Source organism: Gopherus flavomarginatus, chromosome 10, assembly GCF_025201925.1.
Source record: "Gopherus flavomarginatus isolate rGopFla2 chromosome 10, rGopFla2.mat.asm, whole genome shotgun sequence".
Taxonomy (NCBI): domain Eukaryota; kingdom Metazoa; phylum Chordata; order Testudines; family Testudinidae; genus Gopherus; species Gopherus flavomarginatus.
This window is the reverse complement of record NC_066626.1, coordinates 76,345,377-76,365,210: the sequence shown is the minus strand read 5'-3', so window position 1 is coordinate 76,365,210 and position 19,834 is coordinate 76,345,377. Positions and strand designations below refer to the sequence as shown.

The following is a 19,834-nucleotide window of genomic DNA, read 5'->3' as shown; positions in this document are numbered from 1 at the left end:
TTCACATTTCAAGATCTTCTGGATCATGTAGGGTCTGATCCAATACCCAGTGAAGTTGATGGGAGCTGGATGAGGCCCACAAAGCTTTGGTTACAAGCTTTGAAAGGAAAAAAATCCCTAAATACCAACAACAACGTGGTAAGCAGAGTGACTTGATATTAAAATATGATATATCAGTGCCTGCAAGGATTTGGACCAGTAAACTCTTCAAGGGCTAGTCCTGGACCAGTGAGTAGAAAATTATTGATACTGCTCACATATCCTACTATTTTATGCCCTGGTTGGGGTGTTGAATGTGGATGGAGGCAAGTCCAAGAAGCCAGTTTCGCATGCTAGTTACTTCTTTGGCTCCTGGGTATTATCATTGTGCAGAGTACTTAGGCAAGTTGAGTTACCCAGCTGCTTGCAGTTAATGCAATTTGGTATTACCCATGGATTTACAGATGGACTTTGTACACTGAAGTGATAGACCCTTATGTCAATGCAGTATAGTAAAGTCTAATTCTACGACCACATACTATTGTTCCTATGTGACCCCGCTTCATGCAACACGCAGGATGGACACACAAGAGAGCAGAAAGAAGGTTGCGTAAGCAACAATAAGTCTGGCAGTATTTTTAACTTTTGACTGTGTGACTTTGCTAAATAAATAAATAATCAAGTATCAGAGGGGTAGCCGTGTTAGTCTGGATCTGTAAAAGCAGCAAAGAGTCCTGTGGCACCTTATAGACTAACAGATGTTTTGGAGCATGAGCTTTCATGGGTGAATACCCACTTCGTCGGATGCATCCAACGAAGTGGGTGTTTACCCACGAAAGGTCATGCTCCAAAACATCTGTTAATCTATAAGGTGCCACAGGACTCTTTGCTGCTTAAATAAATAATAACTCTTTTAATGTAGTGGGTTTGGGGGGGATGGTGAGGGAAGTTATTTGGGTTGCAGAGTGGTTAAACAGCTCCAACTACAGGCCCACACTGATTTCTATGTTATCCTTTGGCACTTATGATTGCTGATCTTTGTCTGACACTTCTGAGATGGCTTTAGAAAAGAAACACTTAGGTTTGATGTGTTCCTATGCAGAAATTCAGGCAAAATTTTCATAAGTGTTGCTGTTCCTTAGCCACCCCAAGCGTTGGTGTCAGATGTCACTCCAGGGTTCTGGGCTGGAAGCAAACTTGCAATAGCACCTAAGTCTGCAGACGGTGTCACTAGAGTCAGGCCTGGTCTACACTAGGGGGCAGGGTCGATGTAAGATACGCAACTTCAGCTACAGCAATAGTGTAGCTGAAGTCGAAGTATCTTATTTCGACTTACCTCCCATCCTCATGGTGTGGGATCGACGGCCATGGCTTCCCCTGTTGATTACGCTACGGCCACTTGCCCTGGGGGAGCTCCAGAGTTGACACGAGTGCATTCAGGGATCGATATACTGCATCTAGAGGAGACGCAATATATTGATCCCCGATAAACCGATTGCTACCTGGTGATCCGGCGGGTAGTGTAGACATACCCTCAGAGGGGTAGCCGTGTTAGTCTGGATCTGTAAAAGCAGCAAAGAGTCCTGTGGCACCTTATAGACTAATAAACATATTGGAGCATGAGCTTTCATGGGTGAATACCCACTTCGTAGGATGCATGTATCCGACAATGTGGGTATTCACCCACAAAAGCGTATGCTCCAATATGTTTTTTAGTCTATAAGGTGCAACAGAACTCTTTGCCAGTGTCACTAGAGCAACTGTCACAGATCCATCTTCTAGGTACAAGAACAGACACAAGCAAAATGTAGGTGTAAATGGCAAGAACATTCTGTGTTTTCCCCACAGGAGAGATGTTTCAAAGGACAACAAGGTGTGTCTCAATGGAAATACTTCCATTCCTGATGTAGGATACAATCTAACTTTCAGGAGTTATGCTTTGGCCTTTCCCAAAGCGTTTGTGCAGAGGGGGAAGTGGAAGCCTGTAACAACAGATGGTGAGGTTGCCAGGGGAAGGAAAGCATTGACTCTATATTTCTGAAGCGGAGCTTTCAAAAACATGGGAAAACAGTGATTTAGAGCATCTTCTGTCTTCATGGAAGTTACAAAAATCTTAGTGAACATTACCCAACACATCTATTCTTGATTCTTTAATATCTCTAATACAAGGGGTGAATATTTCATATCCCACAGAGCTAACACTATCTTAGTTGCTTTGTTCCCACTCCACCCACCAAAGGGGAAACCCAATAAATATTGAATTGTGCTTCATGGTCGCTTGAAAAACCTAAGAGATGTTATATGACAGTCATTAGTTATTGGAAATCAGAATTAAAGCCCCACTTGGACTAGCCACTAAAAGACTATTACATTTGAAAAACTGAGAATGCTCAGACAAAAATCATGCTTGCAGAATTAAGTTTTTCTTTACAATTATGTTTTTGAGTTCAGTCTTGAAAGCCTTCAGAATTCAGATTTTTCACTGAAGCCAATGGGAGTTCTGTAATTTGGGCTTGCAGGTTTGACCCCACTGTTTGAATTCTCATATGGATAGCGCAAATCCTTACCTTATATCAGACATAGGGCACACAATTTTAACGTTGAGGGTAATTAACCATGAAAACACTCACTCCGTGTTGTGGTGGATTCTGCAGCATTTGAAGTATTTAAATCACGACTACATTGGATTCTGAAAGATATTCCACCTGAAAGATATTCCACCACAAATTGGTGGAATATCTTGAGCTTGCCTCAGCATGGGAGAATGGAGTGCATCAGATCACGAGATCACTCCCAGGCCTACATTTCTATGATTCTCTCTAAGTTATTGGGTTCAATACAAGAGTCATTGGGTGAAATATTCTATGGCCAGCGTTATGCAGGAGGTCAGTCTAGATGATCATAATGGTCCTTTCTGACATTAAACTCTATGACTCCTCCAAAGTGTTTAATTGGCTTGGTAAATGTAACCTGAATTGAACCTGCAGTTCAGTTTTTTTTGGTCTTTTGATGTTACTGTGCTGCACTTTTGTTCTCTCATGTTAAATCTCCTGCAGGTCTCCTGTGTCTGTGGTGAGAAGTTTGGCTTTTTACTCGTCAGCTTTTTAAGTAGTTTAGCTGCTCACGCTCATGAACTTTACTCATCCATATTTTTAAAATAACAATTATTCAAGCTTCTCTGCTGGTCCATGCATTAGTTAGTCCAATTATGGACTAATGCAATTGCCTTCTTTCTGGACTCCTGTGCCCACTCTTTGCAAGCTATGCCGGATTTCACAGCTCACTTAATCTTGCATTGTTCTTGTTCGCTTGTTAGTCTGGTCCTCATGAGTTTACACTGACTTCTTTGAAATTGAGGTTTAGGTTTAGATTTAGTTATTGATTTTTTTAAGATTCTTATGATGACTTCAAGATGTCTTCTCTGCTGTTTATATGCACTCTCCACTATAAATATTACATAATGCTGTTGCTTCATACATCTCTGATATTTGAAGTAAAACCTTTAACATGTAAAGCAACGTGCAGCCCAATGCAGTGATGGATAAATGAGAAAGGCAGCCACCTCTAGGGTGGAAGAGTTGAGCTGCTTAGCAATCCATAAGCAAACTAAAGAGCAGGAAGACAAAGTGAATACCTTAGTGAATTACATGGAGGATTTTTGGCAGATATTATGTAATTATCCAAATTAGTATATCACTGGGACACTGAGGTTAGTGACCTTTATTTTTGCAAGAAAGTATCACAGGACGTTTAATGACCACAAGTCTTCAGGGCCTCAGTTTTACACACATCTCCAGGAGTGTTGTGATCTATCACCATACACTGGAGCGTTAGATCCTCTCTGACTCAGAGGGATAGCTAACACCTAAGTCACAAGTAGCATTTGTCACAGCACCCAGAGTTTTCTTTGGTGGACTGCTAAACAACCATTCACTATGCCCAACCCTGTTAAACTTGTATGATTGGAGGATATAATATACTGAGAAAATACAGCTATAGGCTACACCTGAATCATTTTCATACATTTAGCAGAATTATCTTCTTTCCTGCAAGAGAGCTCTGTGGCCAATTTATTTATTACTTACAAATCTGAACTAAAAACTTGTCTCTCTCTTGGTTGTTGCCCAAAATTTGGTGTGGGTCATAAGAATGGCCATGGTCCGTGGGCTACATGGATCATGGACAATGGCCCATCTGTCCCAGTATCTTGCCTCTGACAGACATTAGTGTCAGCTGCTTCAGAGGGAATGAACAGAAGCGAGCAATTTTGAATGATCCATCCCCTGTTGTCAAGTCCAAGCTTCCGGTAATTGGAGATTTAGGGACACCTGGAGCATAGGTTTGTGTCACTGATCATCTTGGCTAATAGCCATTGATAGGTCTACTCTCCATTAACTTATCTAGTTCTTTTTTGAACCCAGTGATACGTTTGGCCTTCACAACATCCCATGGCAACGAATTCCACAGGTTGCCTGTGCCTTGTGTGAAGTATTTACATAAATATCATACAGATGAATGTATCATAATGGACGTGCCTATGATGTACGACGAATCACCCAGAAATTTCCATCTAGGATAAGTTTTGAAGGTATTTTGTGATTTTCTACGATAAAGCTGAGAATGTTGTGGTGGCTCATTTTTCTGGATTGTAACAAAGGCTAAATAATTTAAGAAACCAAATTGCAAGGTCTTTGGCGCAGGGACTGTCTGCTATGTTTGGGCTTTGCAGCTCTTAATAGAACGAGTCCCCTGATCCTAATTGCAGCTCTGGAAGCTACGATAATACAAATTAATAGTAACAACAAATCACACCTTCACCTGGCACTGTCACACACTAGCTACAAGTGAGCAGCAGAGTAATTGGCAATGAGATTCTGCACTGGAGTACACCAGCCAGGGAGAACATCACACCTTGCTGTGCTTGTTTCCCAACAGAGGTACTCCAAAATGCAGGAGTGGGTCCTCGGTGCTCTGCTGGAAGTAAGTCTGCAATTATAAAATGCTCTTCAGAAGCAAAGGGGCTGATTTCTTTTTTTAAACAGGCAGAAAATAACTATGTTCAAAGGACCAAGACAATCAAGAAGGACTTGAAAAATTTGCCTTTGAAAGTATTTATTTTTTTTCCAGTCACGTAATTAATGCTATTAGTGTGTTGGAGACACTGGATCAAAGGGGCTTCTGAAGGTGAGACAAAGAGAAAGCATGAACACTTTTCAGTGTCCTTTTTATTCCTCCTCAGCTATTTTTAAAAGTCAATTTCACGCTTGTGACAAGAGTCAACTTGACAGCACTGAAGATGAAAGTCCATTCTCTTTGGGCCTGCTTTTTCTCCCATCGCAGTCCGTGGGTGTCTTATCATGCACTTCACCAGTGAGAGTTTTGTCACTGAGTTCAACGGAAGCAGGTATACCACTAGTTTAAGTTCTCCCTCAGTGGGTTTTAATCCTGCACTGGATGGACCACAGCTGGGGGTTGAAAGGATCATTTCATCTCCATGCTGATGCAATGCTTGGCCTCTTTTCTCAGCCCAACCAATAGAAAGGTGATCTTGTGAGAGTTAAACCAAGAACATCGCCTCGTTTCACTGTGGTGGCTGAACAATCTTGGCAAGGTTACGCTTGGTCAAGAACAAATGGACTGACTTTGATTTAATGACGCAGAAGTGGTCTCAGTCCTGCATCCATTATGAATATGTGCAGCTAGGCGCCAGGCACTCTATGTTTGTGCACGTAAATAGGCTGCCGTGTCCTGCCACAAAACCGAGAAGCTTTGCTGATATTGGGTTTGACCTGGGAGAAACATAATGCACATCTTGGGCTAGATCCAAGCCTGCATAAAGGCAGCTTGGAGCACCCCTGCACTCACGGTAAATCTGCCTCAAAGTCAGCAATTAAAACCGTGGAAGGATTTCTCCTACTTACAACTACCCCTGAAGGGGCACAGAGCCATTGTTAGCTGTTTCTAGTCCACTGCACTCTGGACGTTCCTAATGTAAGAGGCAAGACCAGAATACAAGGTGTAGTGGGGCTGCCATACAGGCACCTTGAGACAGGACCATGGGCACTCAGTGCAGCTCAGAGCAGTTTCTGGCTCCAGAGTGTGATAGAAGCAACTTCTGTGACTTAAAGGGTATGTCCACACTGCAGTAAAATAGCTCAGGCTCAAGTCAGCTAACATGGACCAGCTGTGGGTGCTTTACTGCAGTGTAGACCTACGCAAAGGTACCACTGCCACTAGACTTTCCAAGGGGCATATATATAAACAAAGGCTCACAGCACTGGCTACCAGGCTAAGGAGATACACTAGAGAAGCAGAGGCCAAAAAAGTAAATGCCCTGTTCTCTAAAGAACCATCTAAGGTGTACTCCCAACTACAGTGCAACAACACAATAACAGCAGAGCCACCAGCAGCAGAAACTGAACAGTACTGGAAGAACATATGGGAGAAAGAGAAGATTCATAACACCAGTGCAAAGTGGCTGCAGGACCTGAGAACAGAGCACAGCAATCTCCCAGAACAGAAACCAGTTACCATCACAGTAGAAGACATCCAGCAGTGGGTCAAGAACATGAAGAGCTGGACAGCACCTGGACCAGACATGATCCACACCTACTGGCTAAAGAAACTAACAGCAGTGCATGAACGCCTAGCAGCATAGATGAACCAACTGCTGGCAGCAGGCTCCCACCCAAACTGGCTAACATAAGGAAGGACAGTGCTGATCATGGAAGACCCCTGCAAGGGAATAGAACCATCCAACTACCGGCCAATAACCTGCCTCCCCACAACATGGAAAATCCTATCAGGTATCATAGCCGCCAAGCTACAGGACCATATGGGCCAGTACATGAGCACAGCTCAGAAGGGCATTGGGAACAACAGCAGAGGCTCAAAACACCAGTTGCTCATAGATAGAGCAGTCACCCAAGACTCAAGGTCTAGACAGACCAATCTGAGCACAGCCTGGATTGACTACAGGAAAGCCTACGACTCAATGCCGCACACTTGGATCTGTGAATGTCTGCTGCTATACAAAGTCAATAGGATACTAAGGACCTTCCTCAAGAACTCAATGGGACTATGGAAGACAACACTGGAAATCAACTCAAGGCAGCTTGCACAAGTGGCCATCAAGTGCGGCATATACCAAAGTGATGCACTGTCTCCACTGCTGTCCTGCATAGGCTTAAACCCCCTCAGCCAGATAACTACAAGGACTGGATACGAGTATGGGTTTAGGAGTGGAACTACCATCAGCCACCTCTTCTACATGGATGACATCAAGCTGTATGCTAAGAATGAACGAGACATCGACTCGCTAATCCACCTGACGCGGATTTACAGTGAGGATATCGGGATGTCATTCGGACTGGAGAAGTGTGGCCGGATGGTAGTGAAGAGAGGGAAGGTAGTCAAGACTGATGGGGTGGAACTACCAGCGGGCCATATAGCAGACATACAGACCAGCTACAAGTATCTTGGTGTCCCACAGTCACACGGAAACCACGATGAGGAGGCAAGGAAGACAGCAACATCCAAGTATCATCAAAGGATAAGACAGGTCCTGAAGAGCCAGCTCAGTGGGAAAAACAAGATCCATGCCATTAACAGATACGCCCTGCCGGTTATTAGATACCCTGCCGGTATAGTGAGCTGGCCAAAGGAGGACATGGAGGCTGCCGATGTGAAGACAAGGAAGCTCCTCACAATGCACGGAGGTTTCCACCCCAAGTCCAACACCCAGAGACTGTATACCAGCCGGAAAGAAGGTGGGCGTGGCTTGGTGAGCGTCAAAGCCACTGTTCTGGACGAAACCCGAAGCATCTAGGAGTACATCAGTAAGATGGCCCCCAAAGATGAGCTGCTGAGAGAATGCCTGAGGCAGCAGCAGATATGGGAGGAAAACCAAGCAGAAGAAGTGCCATGGCAAGACAAGATCCTGCATGGGATGTACCATCGACAGATAGCTGAGGTGGCTGACATTGGGAAATCCTACCAGTGGCTGGAAATGGCTGGACTAAAAGACAGCACTGAGGCACTGATCATAGCAGCACAGGAACAGGCACTGAGCACCAGATCCATTGAAGCAGGGGTCTACCATACTAGAGAGGACCCAAGGTGCAGACTGTGCAGAGAGGCCTCAGAGACAGTCCAACACATAGTGGCAGGATGTGAGATGCAGGCAGGAACAGCATACACTGAACGGCACAACCAAGTGGCTGGCATTGTGTACAAGAACATCTGCACAGCGTATGGGCTAGATCCTCCCAAGACCAGATGGGAGATTCCACAGACGATTGTGGAGAATAGCAGGGCTAAGATTCTGTGGGACTTCCAGATCCAGATGGACAATCAACCAGACATCGTGGTAATAGATAAGGACCAGAAGACAGCGATGGTGATAGATATAGCAGTGCCAAGTGACAGCAACATCAGGAAGAAGGAATATGAGAAGCTAGAGAAGTACCAGGGCCTGAAAGAGGAAGTAGAGAGGTTGTGGAAAATGAAGGCCAAAGTGGTCCCAGTGGTGGTAGGAGCACTCGGGGCTGTGACTCCTAAGCTGAGTGAGTGGCTCCAACAGATCCCAGGAACAACATCAGAGCTCTCTGTCCAGAAGAGTGCAGTGCTAGGAACAGCTAAAATACTGCGCAGAACCCTCAAACTCCCAGGCCTCTGGTAGAGGACCCGAGATAGATATATATATATATATATATATATATATATATATATATATATATATATATATATATATATACACACACACACACACACACACACACATACTTAAAGATATCCATCAGCTAAAAACAGGCATCATTTCAGGTTGTAATGTGACATTTGTTAGATGTCAAAACCCATTTGTGACATCTTCATTTTAATGTGCCCCAACACAGCCACCCCTGTTTGATTTCAACAGGGCTCACAATACGGTACATTGTAATGAGACAAGAGGCAATTGATGCAAGAAAATGGAGAGGTATAGAGGGCTTACAATGGAAAATAGGCTTCTTTCGAGAGTAGACAGCTGCAATCAATTCAAATAACAATCAGTCAGCCTAAAAATAAAGCTTCTAGAGGGAAGCTAAGGGGGAGACAGGACTGGGAGAGAGAACAGAGCTTTCTTTTGGAGAGCGTTATCTTTAGGGAAACAGAGGACAGATTTTTCTCTCAGGATTAAGACAAAACACCAGTTAAATTGTATTGCTGGAAGTGATGGCTGAGCGACCTCTGTGTCACTCTGGAACAGGCAGGATGGCATTACTGCTGTCTGATGTGGGAACAGCAGCAGAACTTCTGGCAGCTCAGCTTATCCTCCCATTTCATCTTTAGCCGCTGCCATCTTGCCCTCAACCTACTTCCTCTTTTATCCTGGATACCCAACTCCATCTTCAAAGTTGCTTTATTAAACTCCTTGCAGCAAAAGCAGTTTCAGGTCTGAAATGCACCTCAGAGATATATTTTTTTATTCCTGACTGCTCTGGTGCTTCTGAGGAGGTAGGAAAAGACAGGATGGTAGAGAACAGGAGGGAGAGGTTTTGAAGGGGCAAGAATATAACAGCTAATAAAGAACAGAAGAAGGGTCAGGGTGGGGTTGTTGAGGTGTGGAACTGATGGGGTTGCGACTGTTCTGCGTTCATTCTTTGAAAGCTGTGCTAGAATATTCTGTGACAGGAGCTTTTAATTCATTGAGAAACCTATAGCCTTTTTGGCTACTAAAAAGGTGACCACCCAGGAACAATTATACTTCATCCCTCTTCTCCATTTGCACCTCTCCTTAAGGAGGCACTTCTTTAGTGAAGCCTTCCTACATCCGTCTCCCCACTGGTGTACCTTCTGAAATAAACCTGCAGCTGGTGTATGCCCCTGTCTAATAATAGACTAATCTGAATTAGTTTGTGATCTCTTCAGGGCAGGAACTCTATCATTTTACTGTAAATATTCTATAACCAATCTGTTTATTTACAGGCCTATATAAATAATAACTGTTTCACACTGCAAGCACAATTGTTTTTCAAATAAACCTCTAATTTACATTACATTTATGGCCTGATTCAAAGCCCACTGAAGTCACTGGAAAGACTCTTATGGACTTCAATGGGTTTTCGATCTGGCACTTAAAGAAATAAGTGACTCCACAAAGGTGTGGTGGATTATACAGGTTTTACCATCATGAATCGGATGGTTGGAATATGCACAAGTGGAGAAACCACAAGTTAAGACAGGTCACCACAAATACATGCTGGAGAAACCTTTAAACTATTCATCTTCAGAACCTCCTTAACCCACAATCCAAGTTCCCCACCCTAACTCTGATACTACTATGCTACTGGTAAGGTGATGGGGAGCGGGGCATAGAATTAACTATGTAGGAAATCAGACACGCTGCTCTGCAACTCAGATAGATTTACAGCAGATCTAAGAGCAAGAGCTAGGCTTGTAGAGAAGCATGAATGAAGAAATTTCACCAATATGTTAAAAAACAAACCACCATCCAAAAGCATTTCAAAGAGGGTCACACCCTGGAGACAAATAGATTGAGTTAAGTTGGAAACACAAAGTCAGATCACCGCAAGCACTGAGCTAATGGCCACTTTTACATGTCATTGTTTTAATTGTGTTGAATACATAAGACATTACATGGCTGAAAAGAAAATACGGTTAGACACAGCAGAACCACATGTGAAGTCGTAAAGTCAGAGAAAACTCAGACAAACAAATCTGAAATATTGGGCTGTGTGATATTATCTCCTTATAGAAAGACTTGCATGCATGCAAATATGCTTAGGTTCAATTGATGTACAAGAGGCCAAAGATGTATGATCTAGTGACTAGCACAGAGGGATGACAACAAGGAAGGATGGTTTGTAGCAGAGGTGCTGGATTGGGGGCTCAGATCTGTGTTCCATGCTGGGCCTCGACTTTCTGCATGACCCTGGACAAGCCATTTGGGACCTGAATCCAATACCTATTGATATCAATGAAAGGATTTCCATTGAATCAATGAGCTTTGGATAAATCCTTCCGTGTTTATAAAATGACAACTAAGTATGGGCATGATCATACTTCCCTATCTCAGAGGGATTCTGTGAGGATAAATTCAACAAATGTTCATGAGGGGGACATTTAGGAACCATAGACAGACAGACAGAGACAGATTTAAATATAAACTTAGCGTTTAAGACAAGCAAATACAGTTGAGTAGTATCCATAATCTTTAGTATATTTATCCTCACAACACCTGTGAGGTAGCGAAATGCTATTATCCTCATTTTACCGATAGGGTACATAGAGATTAAGTGACTTGCCAAGGGCCATAGAAGAAGTCTGTGGTAGAACAGAAAATTGAGCCCAGTCTCTTGATACCAGACTAGATTCCTTTTATTTAAACCAGATCAGGATTTCACCTCTGGAACGCAACTCCAAAGCGAAGGATAACTCCTGGAATGTGGCAACAGTGATGCAGAAATAAATACGTGTAAGTGGCTTTGGAACAAAGAAAGTGCAGCTGGAGAAGCTGCAATGTAATTTCAAAATCTTTTATTTCATAAAATTTACTTCCATGAGCTAAAGGCGTGTTTATGTGGTTCTCAAAGGGAAAAAAAAAGCTCTCATCTGATTTCTAAGCTATTCGGAAAGGAAAGGAAAAAATCGAACCCCCAGAAAGCAGAAGTGGTGACATAAACATCTGGTTAGGCAGCAAAGGCTCACGGAGCTTGACATACAGTGTTGAAATGGAGCAGTGAGGAAATGGAAGGTCGAGACTGGGCAGGCAGAAGGGGAAAGTCAGGGGAGAGTTTTTCAAAAGAGCATGGTACCCATCTGTTCTCACTCTGGCACCTAAACAGAGGGTCAGATTTCCACAAGGGCTCTGCTTCCACTTAGCCTTCTAACTGTTTTTAATTAATGGGAGGTGCTGAACACTTCTGGCCATTTCAGTCAGGAACCGAGCACTTGTGAAAACCTGGACTCAGGTCTGAGCGCTAAGCAGTTTTGAAAATCTGACCCTTGGATAACCGAGCAAAGACAGCTGAATGGAGGAAAAAGAAAAAAATCATATTTGAATCCATTCTTATGGAGCAGTGGTATTTATCTGCCATTGGATTACAGATGAATGAACACTTAAGGGATAGCTCAGTGGTTTGAGCATTGGCCCGCTAAACCCAGGATTGTGAATTCAATTCTTGAGGGGGCTACTTAAGGATCTGGGGCAAAATCAGTACTTGGTCCTGCTAATGAAGGTAGGGGGCTGGACTCGATGACCCTTTGGGGTTCCTTCCAGTTCTAGGTATGTCTCCATTTATTTAAATTTAGACCAATAATAATAATAATCATATCACTTATACAGGACCTGACATCCCAAAGTGATTGGGCCCAATCCTACATTTTGTATTCAGATAAATCTCCTATTTAAGGGTTGTGAGATGTGATGACTGCAGAACTGAGCTCCCACCCTTCTGACTGAAAGACAGCTACTTCTGGGATGAAACAAGGCTCCTGTTTAACAGCACTCAACATACACCATACAACAGTGTAGGACAGGAAGTGAAGGGCACCAGCGTATGCAACCAAAATAGAGGGGAGAAGTTTGTTTAAGGACAATGTAGTTTAAAACTGGATTTGGGAAGAAGAATCAGGGCTAAGGCACTTGTTTAAGTTACTAGTGGGGTTCGGTAGCCCAAATTCTACATGTTCTACGTACAGCGGACACTTCTCCCACCATTTGGGTAGGAAGGTTTCTGGCTCAGACAACACGACAGAGCTTTAATAAAGGAAGTGAAGAATTACACATCTACCTGAAGTTACAGGACAAGTGAGGTAAACAGAAGAGGGATTTGTCCATGACAAGCTGTCTGAAACCTCTGTTCTTCTAACAAGTACACTAGAACCTTTAGGAACCACTCACGGGGAGGTTTTACGATTCGGTGGAAACAGATGCTTTCAGCAACACAATGTGACCTTGCACAATTGGGGTATTAGCTTAGCATTGAGTCAGATGGAAGAGTGCCAACTTCTGAGGCACCTAAACCAGCTCTGCAGTGCTTGGGTTGCTGTTAGATGCTTTTCTCTACAGACAGGCCAAGCCTTGACTATAAACAAGATAAAAATATCAGTCCCTTTACTTATACTACCTGGCAAAGAACGATACCGAGTGCGCTGTTGTTGTTATGTACAATTAATAGCTCACAAGTGGATGTCTATTTTCTATGTCTGCCAAAAAGGCTTTCAATTCTATAGGCTTTGGGGGCCATTAGTGAACCTTTAAATGGCAGTGGTAAAAGAGACTTCAGCGGTAAGCACTCCAGACGGCAGACTTGATTTGGATGTCCAGGTTCGCTGTGGGACCAGCAACAGCATTCTCTTGTCATAATAAAGAGGCTATTAGGTTCTTATCAGGAACGAATAATGGAACTTATATGAGAAAATGGCCCACTTGAGAACAGAAAAATAAGGGTTCTTCGTCTAAAGCTTCTGGTAGATTCTTCCTGGCCCTGAGATGGGTGTGTAGTGTTAAAGGGGAGGGAATCAAAAGGCCACCCCAGCTCACTTGGCCTGTGGAAACAGAAGACAGAATTGCAGCTCCTACACTGTATGAGAGCCCAGGAACTGCTTCTCTAATGCAGCACTCAGCTAGTGTGGAGGGGGGCATATGAGCCCCAAAGAGGGTGGGGAGGAGGTGAGGGGACATCTCTGCACTCCCCTAAGATGAGATAGTGGAGCTGCACATCACACAGGGGTGTAAATCAGGGCATGCTGAGCTTCAGAAGTGCCTCTATGCTGCCATGGGGGGCTGGGCCTTCCCATCATCCTTTTCTAGATGGCTCAACAAGAGGAGAGAGGTTAACATTGCTATCAGGGCAAACAACTCACATCGCCAGAGCTTCTACCAACAAGCTTTTCACCGGGCTTCTGCTACTACGTAAATAACAGCTCTGTTATATTTAGTCCTTACAGGTTAAAAAAAAAAAAGCCTACCACACTGCACAGAGAATTATAGAGTCTTAACAGTACAATCAACAAACCAGCAAGCCATTTGCACAGCCTACCTCCGACTTTGCCCAAGGTGAGCGATTTGATGGCCTTGAAGTCAATCTCCGAGAGGTTGTGCTTGAGTTTGAGAACTTGATCAACCTGGAACAGGTCAATAAAAACAGTTGATTATTGCAGCATGCAGAGACCCCTGAAGTATCTTGTAGAAAAGTTCCACACTGGATACAGGTAATGCCTGCCTCCTGCAGATTGCACAGTGAATGTGCTTGAATTTTGTAGAAAAAGCCAAAAAGTGTGTCAGAGTATTCACACAGCAGGCTTCTAAAGAAACGTTTCCTGCACAAAACTATAAAATATCTGACACGTTCTTATGCCCCCACTGAGAATTCTCGCCTATTGATCTCTGATTGCCACAGATAGGCAAACAAATGAAGCCTGGCTGGAAATTGACTGGCAAGGATTAGCAATATACGGAAAAAGCTGCAATATAAGGGAATATAATAAGATCAGCGTGTGGGATAAATCCCAACTGGTAGTGTGAAGCTTGCTTTAGACACAGATCAGAATTGGGTCCACCTGCTGTATGTGCTACATTCACGTAGCCAATACCTGTATATAGTTTTATGCCAATAAAGTGAAACCAAAGTGTGATGCTCTCTCTCACTGCCTTTTCCTTACCTCTCTCCTCCTTTTCTGTCTGCGCCTTGCCCTCTTTTTTCATTAATGACTGCAAGAAAATACCGTTCAGCCCTAGCAAATAAGCAGAAGCTTGCCAAAAAGCTGCCGAAATTCCTCTGGGTATGAGAGTATCAGACACTGCTGTGCACTCGCTCCCTGCTCTTCCTTTGAAAAACAGGACAGCATAAGGTGCTTGTTAGCCCTAACAGGCTACCTACCAGGTCCTGGACTCAGCATGGCTTCTCAAAGGGACAGTGATGTGTTTGTAGAATAGTGGTGCATAGGACTTTGGGGCTCTCATCTGCTGATGGACGGTTGTCACAGTAGATGAGGTAAGTACTTACATAGCTAGTCCTGATGAAGTCAATGGAACTATTTATGGGAATGGTCACACAATCTAACCTTATCAGTCCTTCCTCCTCCTCATGTAGTCAAATTATGGGTCACATTCAACTCTGGGACACATACACCCGAAATCAATGAGATTCCCACATGCCTCCACTCACCGTGGCTCTTTTGTTCAAATTCACCAATACACAGAACTTGATAAGTTTACGGAGAGGATGGTATGATGAGGCTGCTGACAATGGCATATGGCTCATCTGTGCAGGCTATTAGCAAATATCTCCAATGGCCAGAGGTGGAACACTAGATGAGGAAGGCTTTGAATTGTTATATGGAATTCTTTCCCAGGTGTCTGAGGTCTTGTGCAGGGTCTTGCCTACTTGTTCAGGGTCTAACTGAAAGCCTTATTTAGGATTGGGAAGGAATTTTCCCCCAGGTCAGAATGGTAGAGACCCTGGAATGGGCGAGGGGGGTTGGAGGGGAGCTGCATTCCTCTGTGTTGTAGGTCATGGGTCATTTGCTGTTTTCAGCTAGAGTAAATGGTGGATGCCCTATAACTTGAAGCCTTTAGAAGAAGATTTGAGGACTTCTGTAACTCAGCCAGAGGTTATGGCCCTGAATGTATCAGGTTCTGTGATCATGATGGTCCCTTCTGGCCGTAAAGTCTATGAGCCTAATGATCTTCAACATATGCCTTATTTCAGATTATAATCAACAACATTATTTGAAAATGCAATCTGGTAAGAGCTATGTTCTGCCATCCTTGCTCACGGTGGTGCCAGATTGTGAATCCTTTGCTCCCACCAGCGAGTAGGGATTTGCACAAATAGTGACATGAAGCCTACTAATATTGTCACCCAGCAATATTGTCAATCCATCCACCTAGACACTCAGCCTAGAAGAAAAATCTGTCCTATCTCGGGGACTCTCTTTCTGCCCTGCCACCTCCACCAACATGATACAGTTCTGCGGCGATCTGGAAGCCTACTTTCGCCGTCTCCGACTCAAAGAATACTTTCAGGACAATACTGAACAGCGCACTGATACACAGGTACCCTCCCACCATAGCACAAGAAGAATAACTCCACATGGACTCCTCCTGAGGGTCGAAATGACAGTCTGGACCTCTCCATTGAATGCTTCCGACGATGTGCACAGGCAGAAATTGTGGAAAAACAACATTGCTTGCCTCATAACCTAAGTCGTGTAGAACGCAATGCCATCCACAGCCTCAGAAACCACCCAGACATTATCATCAAAGAGGCTGATAAAGGAGGTGCTGTTGTCATCATGAACAGGTCTGACTACCAAAAGGAGGCTGCCAGACAACTCTCCAACACCAAATTCTACAGGCCACTTCCCTCAGATCCCACTGAGGAATACACTAAGAAACTGCAACATCTACTCAGGACACTCCCTACACTAACACTGGAACAAATCAACATACCCTTAGAGCCCCGACCAGGGTTATTCTATCTACTACCCAAGATTCACAAACCCGGAAATCCTGGACGCCCCATCATCTCGGGCATTGGCACTCTCACTGAAGGACTGTCTGGATATGTGGACTCTCTACTCAGACCCTATGCCACCAGCACTCCCAGTTATCTCCGTGACACCACTGATTTCCTGAGGAAACTACAATGCATTGGTCACCTTCCAGAAAACACAATCCTAGCCACCATGGATGTAGAGGCTCTCTACATGAACATCCCACACACAGATGGAATACAAGCTGTCAGGAACAGTATCCCTGATGATGCCACAGCACAACTGGCTGCTGAGCTCTGTGCCTTTATCCTAATACACAACTATTTCAAATTTGATGACAATATATATCTCCAGATCAGCGGCACTGCTATGGGCACCCGCATGGCCCCACAATATGCCAATATTTTTATGGCTGACCTGGAACAACTCTTCCTCAGCTCTGGTCCACTCACGCCCCTCCTCTACCTATGCTACATTGATGACATCTTCATCATCTGGACCCATGGGAAGGAGTCTCCGGAAAAATTCCACCACGATTTCAACAGCTTCCACCCCACCATCAGCCTCAGCCTGGACTAATCTACACAGGAGGTCCACTTCCTAGACACCAAGGTGAAAATAAGTGATGGTCACATTACCACCTCCCTATACCGAAAACCTACCGACCACTATGCCTACCTTCATGCCTCCAGCTTCCATCCCAGGCACATCACACGATCCATTGTCTACAGCCAAGCACTGAGGTACAACCGCATCTGCTCTAACCCCTCAGACAGAGACCAACACCTACAAAATCTCCACCAAGCATTCTCAGAACTACAATACCCGCACAAGGAAATAAGGAAACAGATCAACAGAGCCAGACGTGTACCCAGAAGCCGCCTACTGCAAGACAAACCCAAGAAAGAAACCAACAGGACTCCACTGGCCATCACATACAGTCCCCAGCTAAAACCTCTCCAATGCATCATCAGGGATTTACAACCCATCCTGGACAATGATCCCACACTTTCACAGGCCTTGGGTGGCAGGCCAGTCCTCACCTACAGGCAACCTGCCAACCTGAAACATATTCTCACCAGTAACTGCACACCGTACCATAGTAACTCTAGCTCAGGAACCAATCCATGCAACGAACCTCCTTGCCAACTCTGCCCACATATCTACACCAGCGACACCATCACAGGACCTAACCAGATCAGCCACATCATCACCAGTTCATTCACCTGCACGTCCACCAATGTAATATACGCCATCATATGCCAGCAATGCCCCTCTGCTATGTACATCGGCTAAACTGGACAGTCACTACGGAAAAGGATAAACGGACACAAATCAGATATTAGGAATGGCAATATACAAAAACCTGTAGGAGAACACTTCAACCTCCCTGGCCACACTATAGCAGACCTTAAGGTGGCCATCTTGCAGCAAAAAAACTTCAGGACCAGACTTCAAAGAGAAACTGCTGAGCTTCAGCTCATCTGCAAATTTGACACCATCAGCTCAGGATTAAACAAAGACTGTGAATGGCTTGCCAATTACAGAACCAGTTTCTCCTCCCTTGGTTTTCACACCTCAACTGCTGGAACAGGGCCTCATCCTCCCTGATTGAACTACCTCATTATCTCTAGCTTGCCTGCATATATATACCTGGCCCTGGAAATTTCCACTACATGCATCTGACGAAGTGGGTATTCACCCATGAAAGCTCATGCTCCAAAACGTCTGTTAGTCTATAAGGTGCCACAGGACTCTTTGCTGCTTTTACAGATCCAGACTAACACGGCTACCCCTCTGATACTATGAAGCCTACCAAGTCCATTGAAATCAACAGGACTGTTTGTGGAGTAAGGTACTAATTAATGTTGGGCACAGGTAGTGAATCAGACCCTGAAAGTAAACCATGGCAGGTAGGTTTGATACCTGAATGAGGAGTTCTCTTCCTTCTCTGTTGATCTTCACATGGTGTAATTCCCGGTTGGCAAGGTTTCCAGAATCAATGGTGAAAATGAAGAAGCCATCCTTATTCAACTTGTATCGGACTTGTAAGCTTCCTTAAAAGGAAAGCACATTTCCACCTATAAAACGTGTATCCATAACTAGGTACGGTTCAACAGCTTTGCGCAATACGCAACATTCATTTTTTTTTATAAAACCAGTGACAAGTTAAACTGATAATAAAGAAGTTAAAATAAAAATGGTCAAACTTTAATGAAAAGCACGACAAATAATTTGTTGGAAACTTCCTTTGCACCAGCTTACAAATTCCATTGTGCAAAAATATAACTGAAATGATCAAACAAATAACTATATTAAAGGAATGCGTCTCTCTCTCCATATGGCACACATTTAACATTTGCACAATATTTGATCTATATTATACTCCTTTGTATGAATGATCATTTCCACCAGAGGACATACAACTCTAGAGCTGTTTCTTACAGTAATATTTGTGGGTTTTATTATTACTCTTCAAGAAGACAGTAAAGTGAAATGTAATGGACAATGTAGCAGACAACATATATATATATATTTTTTTAAGAAAATGAGAATGGTTCTAATTCATCTAAAGCTATGGCATTTCTTTTCAAACCCAAAGACAAACAAATCTTTCCCTGCTCTTTTGTAACAAAACATCTGTTGTGGCTGCCCAGCACTTATGAAAAGCCAAACAATAGCAAAACCACAAGTACACAAGGTGAAAAAGGAAACGTATCACCTTAAATCTTTCCATAAAAGATTAAGGATAAAGAATATGATTTTAAAAGCTCTGGGAGAAAAAAGCACTGACTGGATCCTTTTAATTTTTTTGGACAAGTGAAGAACAAACCGTTGCAGTTCAGCATGTAATTAGGTAACAACAAGACAAAACAAAATTTTGAAAATCTTTGGGGCTTTCTTGCATGTCAGTAATTGACACATGCTGAACGTTTCTGGTTCTACAGAGTTTAAAAAAAAACAAAAAACCTTTTCCATAGTTATTTTACTACATTCATTTCAGGAGTACAGTATCTCAAAGGAGGCCGTAATAAACATATATATAATCTCACAATCTGCTGAGCAATGGCTCCTCATTTTGCTCCTCTTCTAAAAACCATCATAAGCAACTCTTATCTCCCTCCATTCCAATGCTTTTGTTTGCATTACCTCCAAATATTCCATGCATCACTGCACTTTGGAGATGATGCAGGTGAACATGACCTGGAGGGGAACTGGCTTTCACTACGGGGTTTTTTCCACCCTTTTATTTCTAATTTGTTTCAGAGTTTGTAAATCTAGTCCCATCTTAGAAGTTCTCCCTGGGTGAAATCTGCCCTTGTGCAGCACACATCTTATACACTGCTGAAGT

At 43.5% G+C, this 19,834-nt stretch overlaps 1 protein-coding gene across 1 annotated transcript in view; it reads right to left on the bottom strand.

Annotated features, from left to right (window-relative positions):
* The window catches only part of CNTNAP5 (contactin associated protein family member 5), a 439,165-nt gene that overhangs the window by 18,625 nt on the left and 400,706 nt on the right, over window positions 1-19,834 (bottom strand). Inside the window, exons 20-21 of the mRNA XM_050916993.1 lie at window positions 18,409-18,539; window positions 14,025-14,109 (exon numbers count right to left, since the gene is read on the bottom strand). Of these exons, the coding sequence (XP_050772950.1) occupies window positions 14,025-14,109; window positions 18,409-18,539 (216 nt within the window). The remainder of the gene's footprint in view (window positions 1-14,024; window positions 14,110-18,408; window positions 18,540-19,834) is intronic.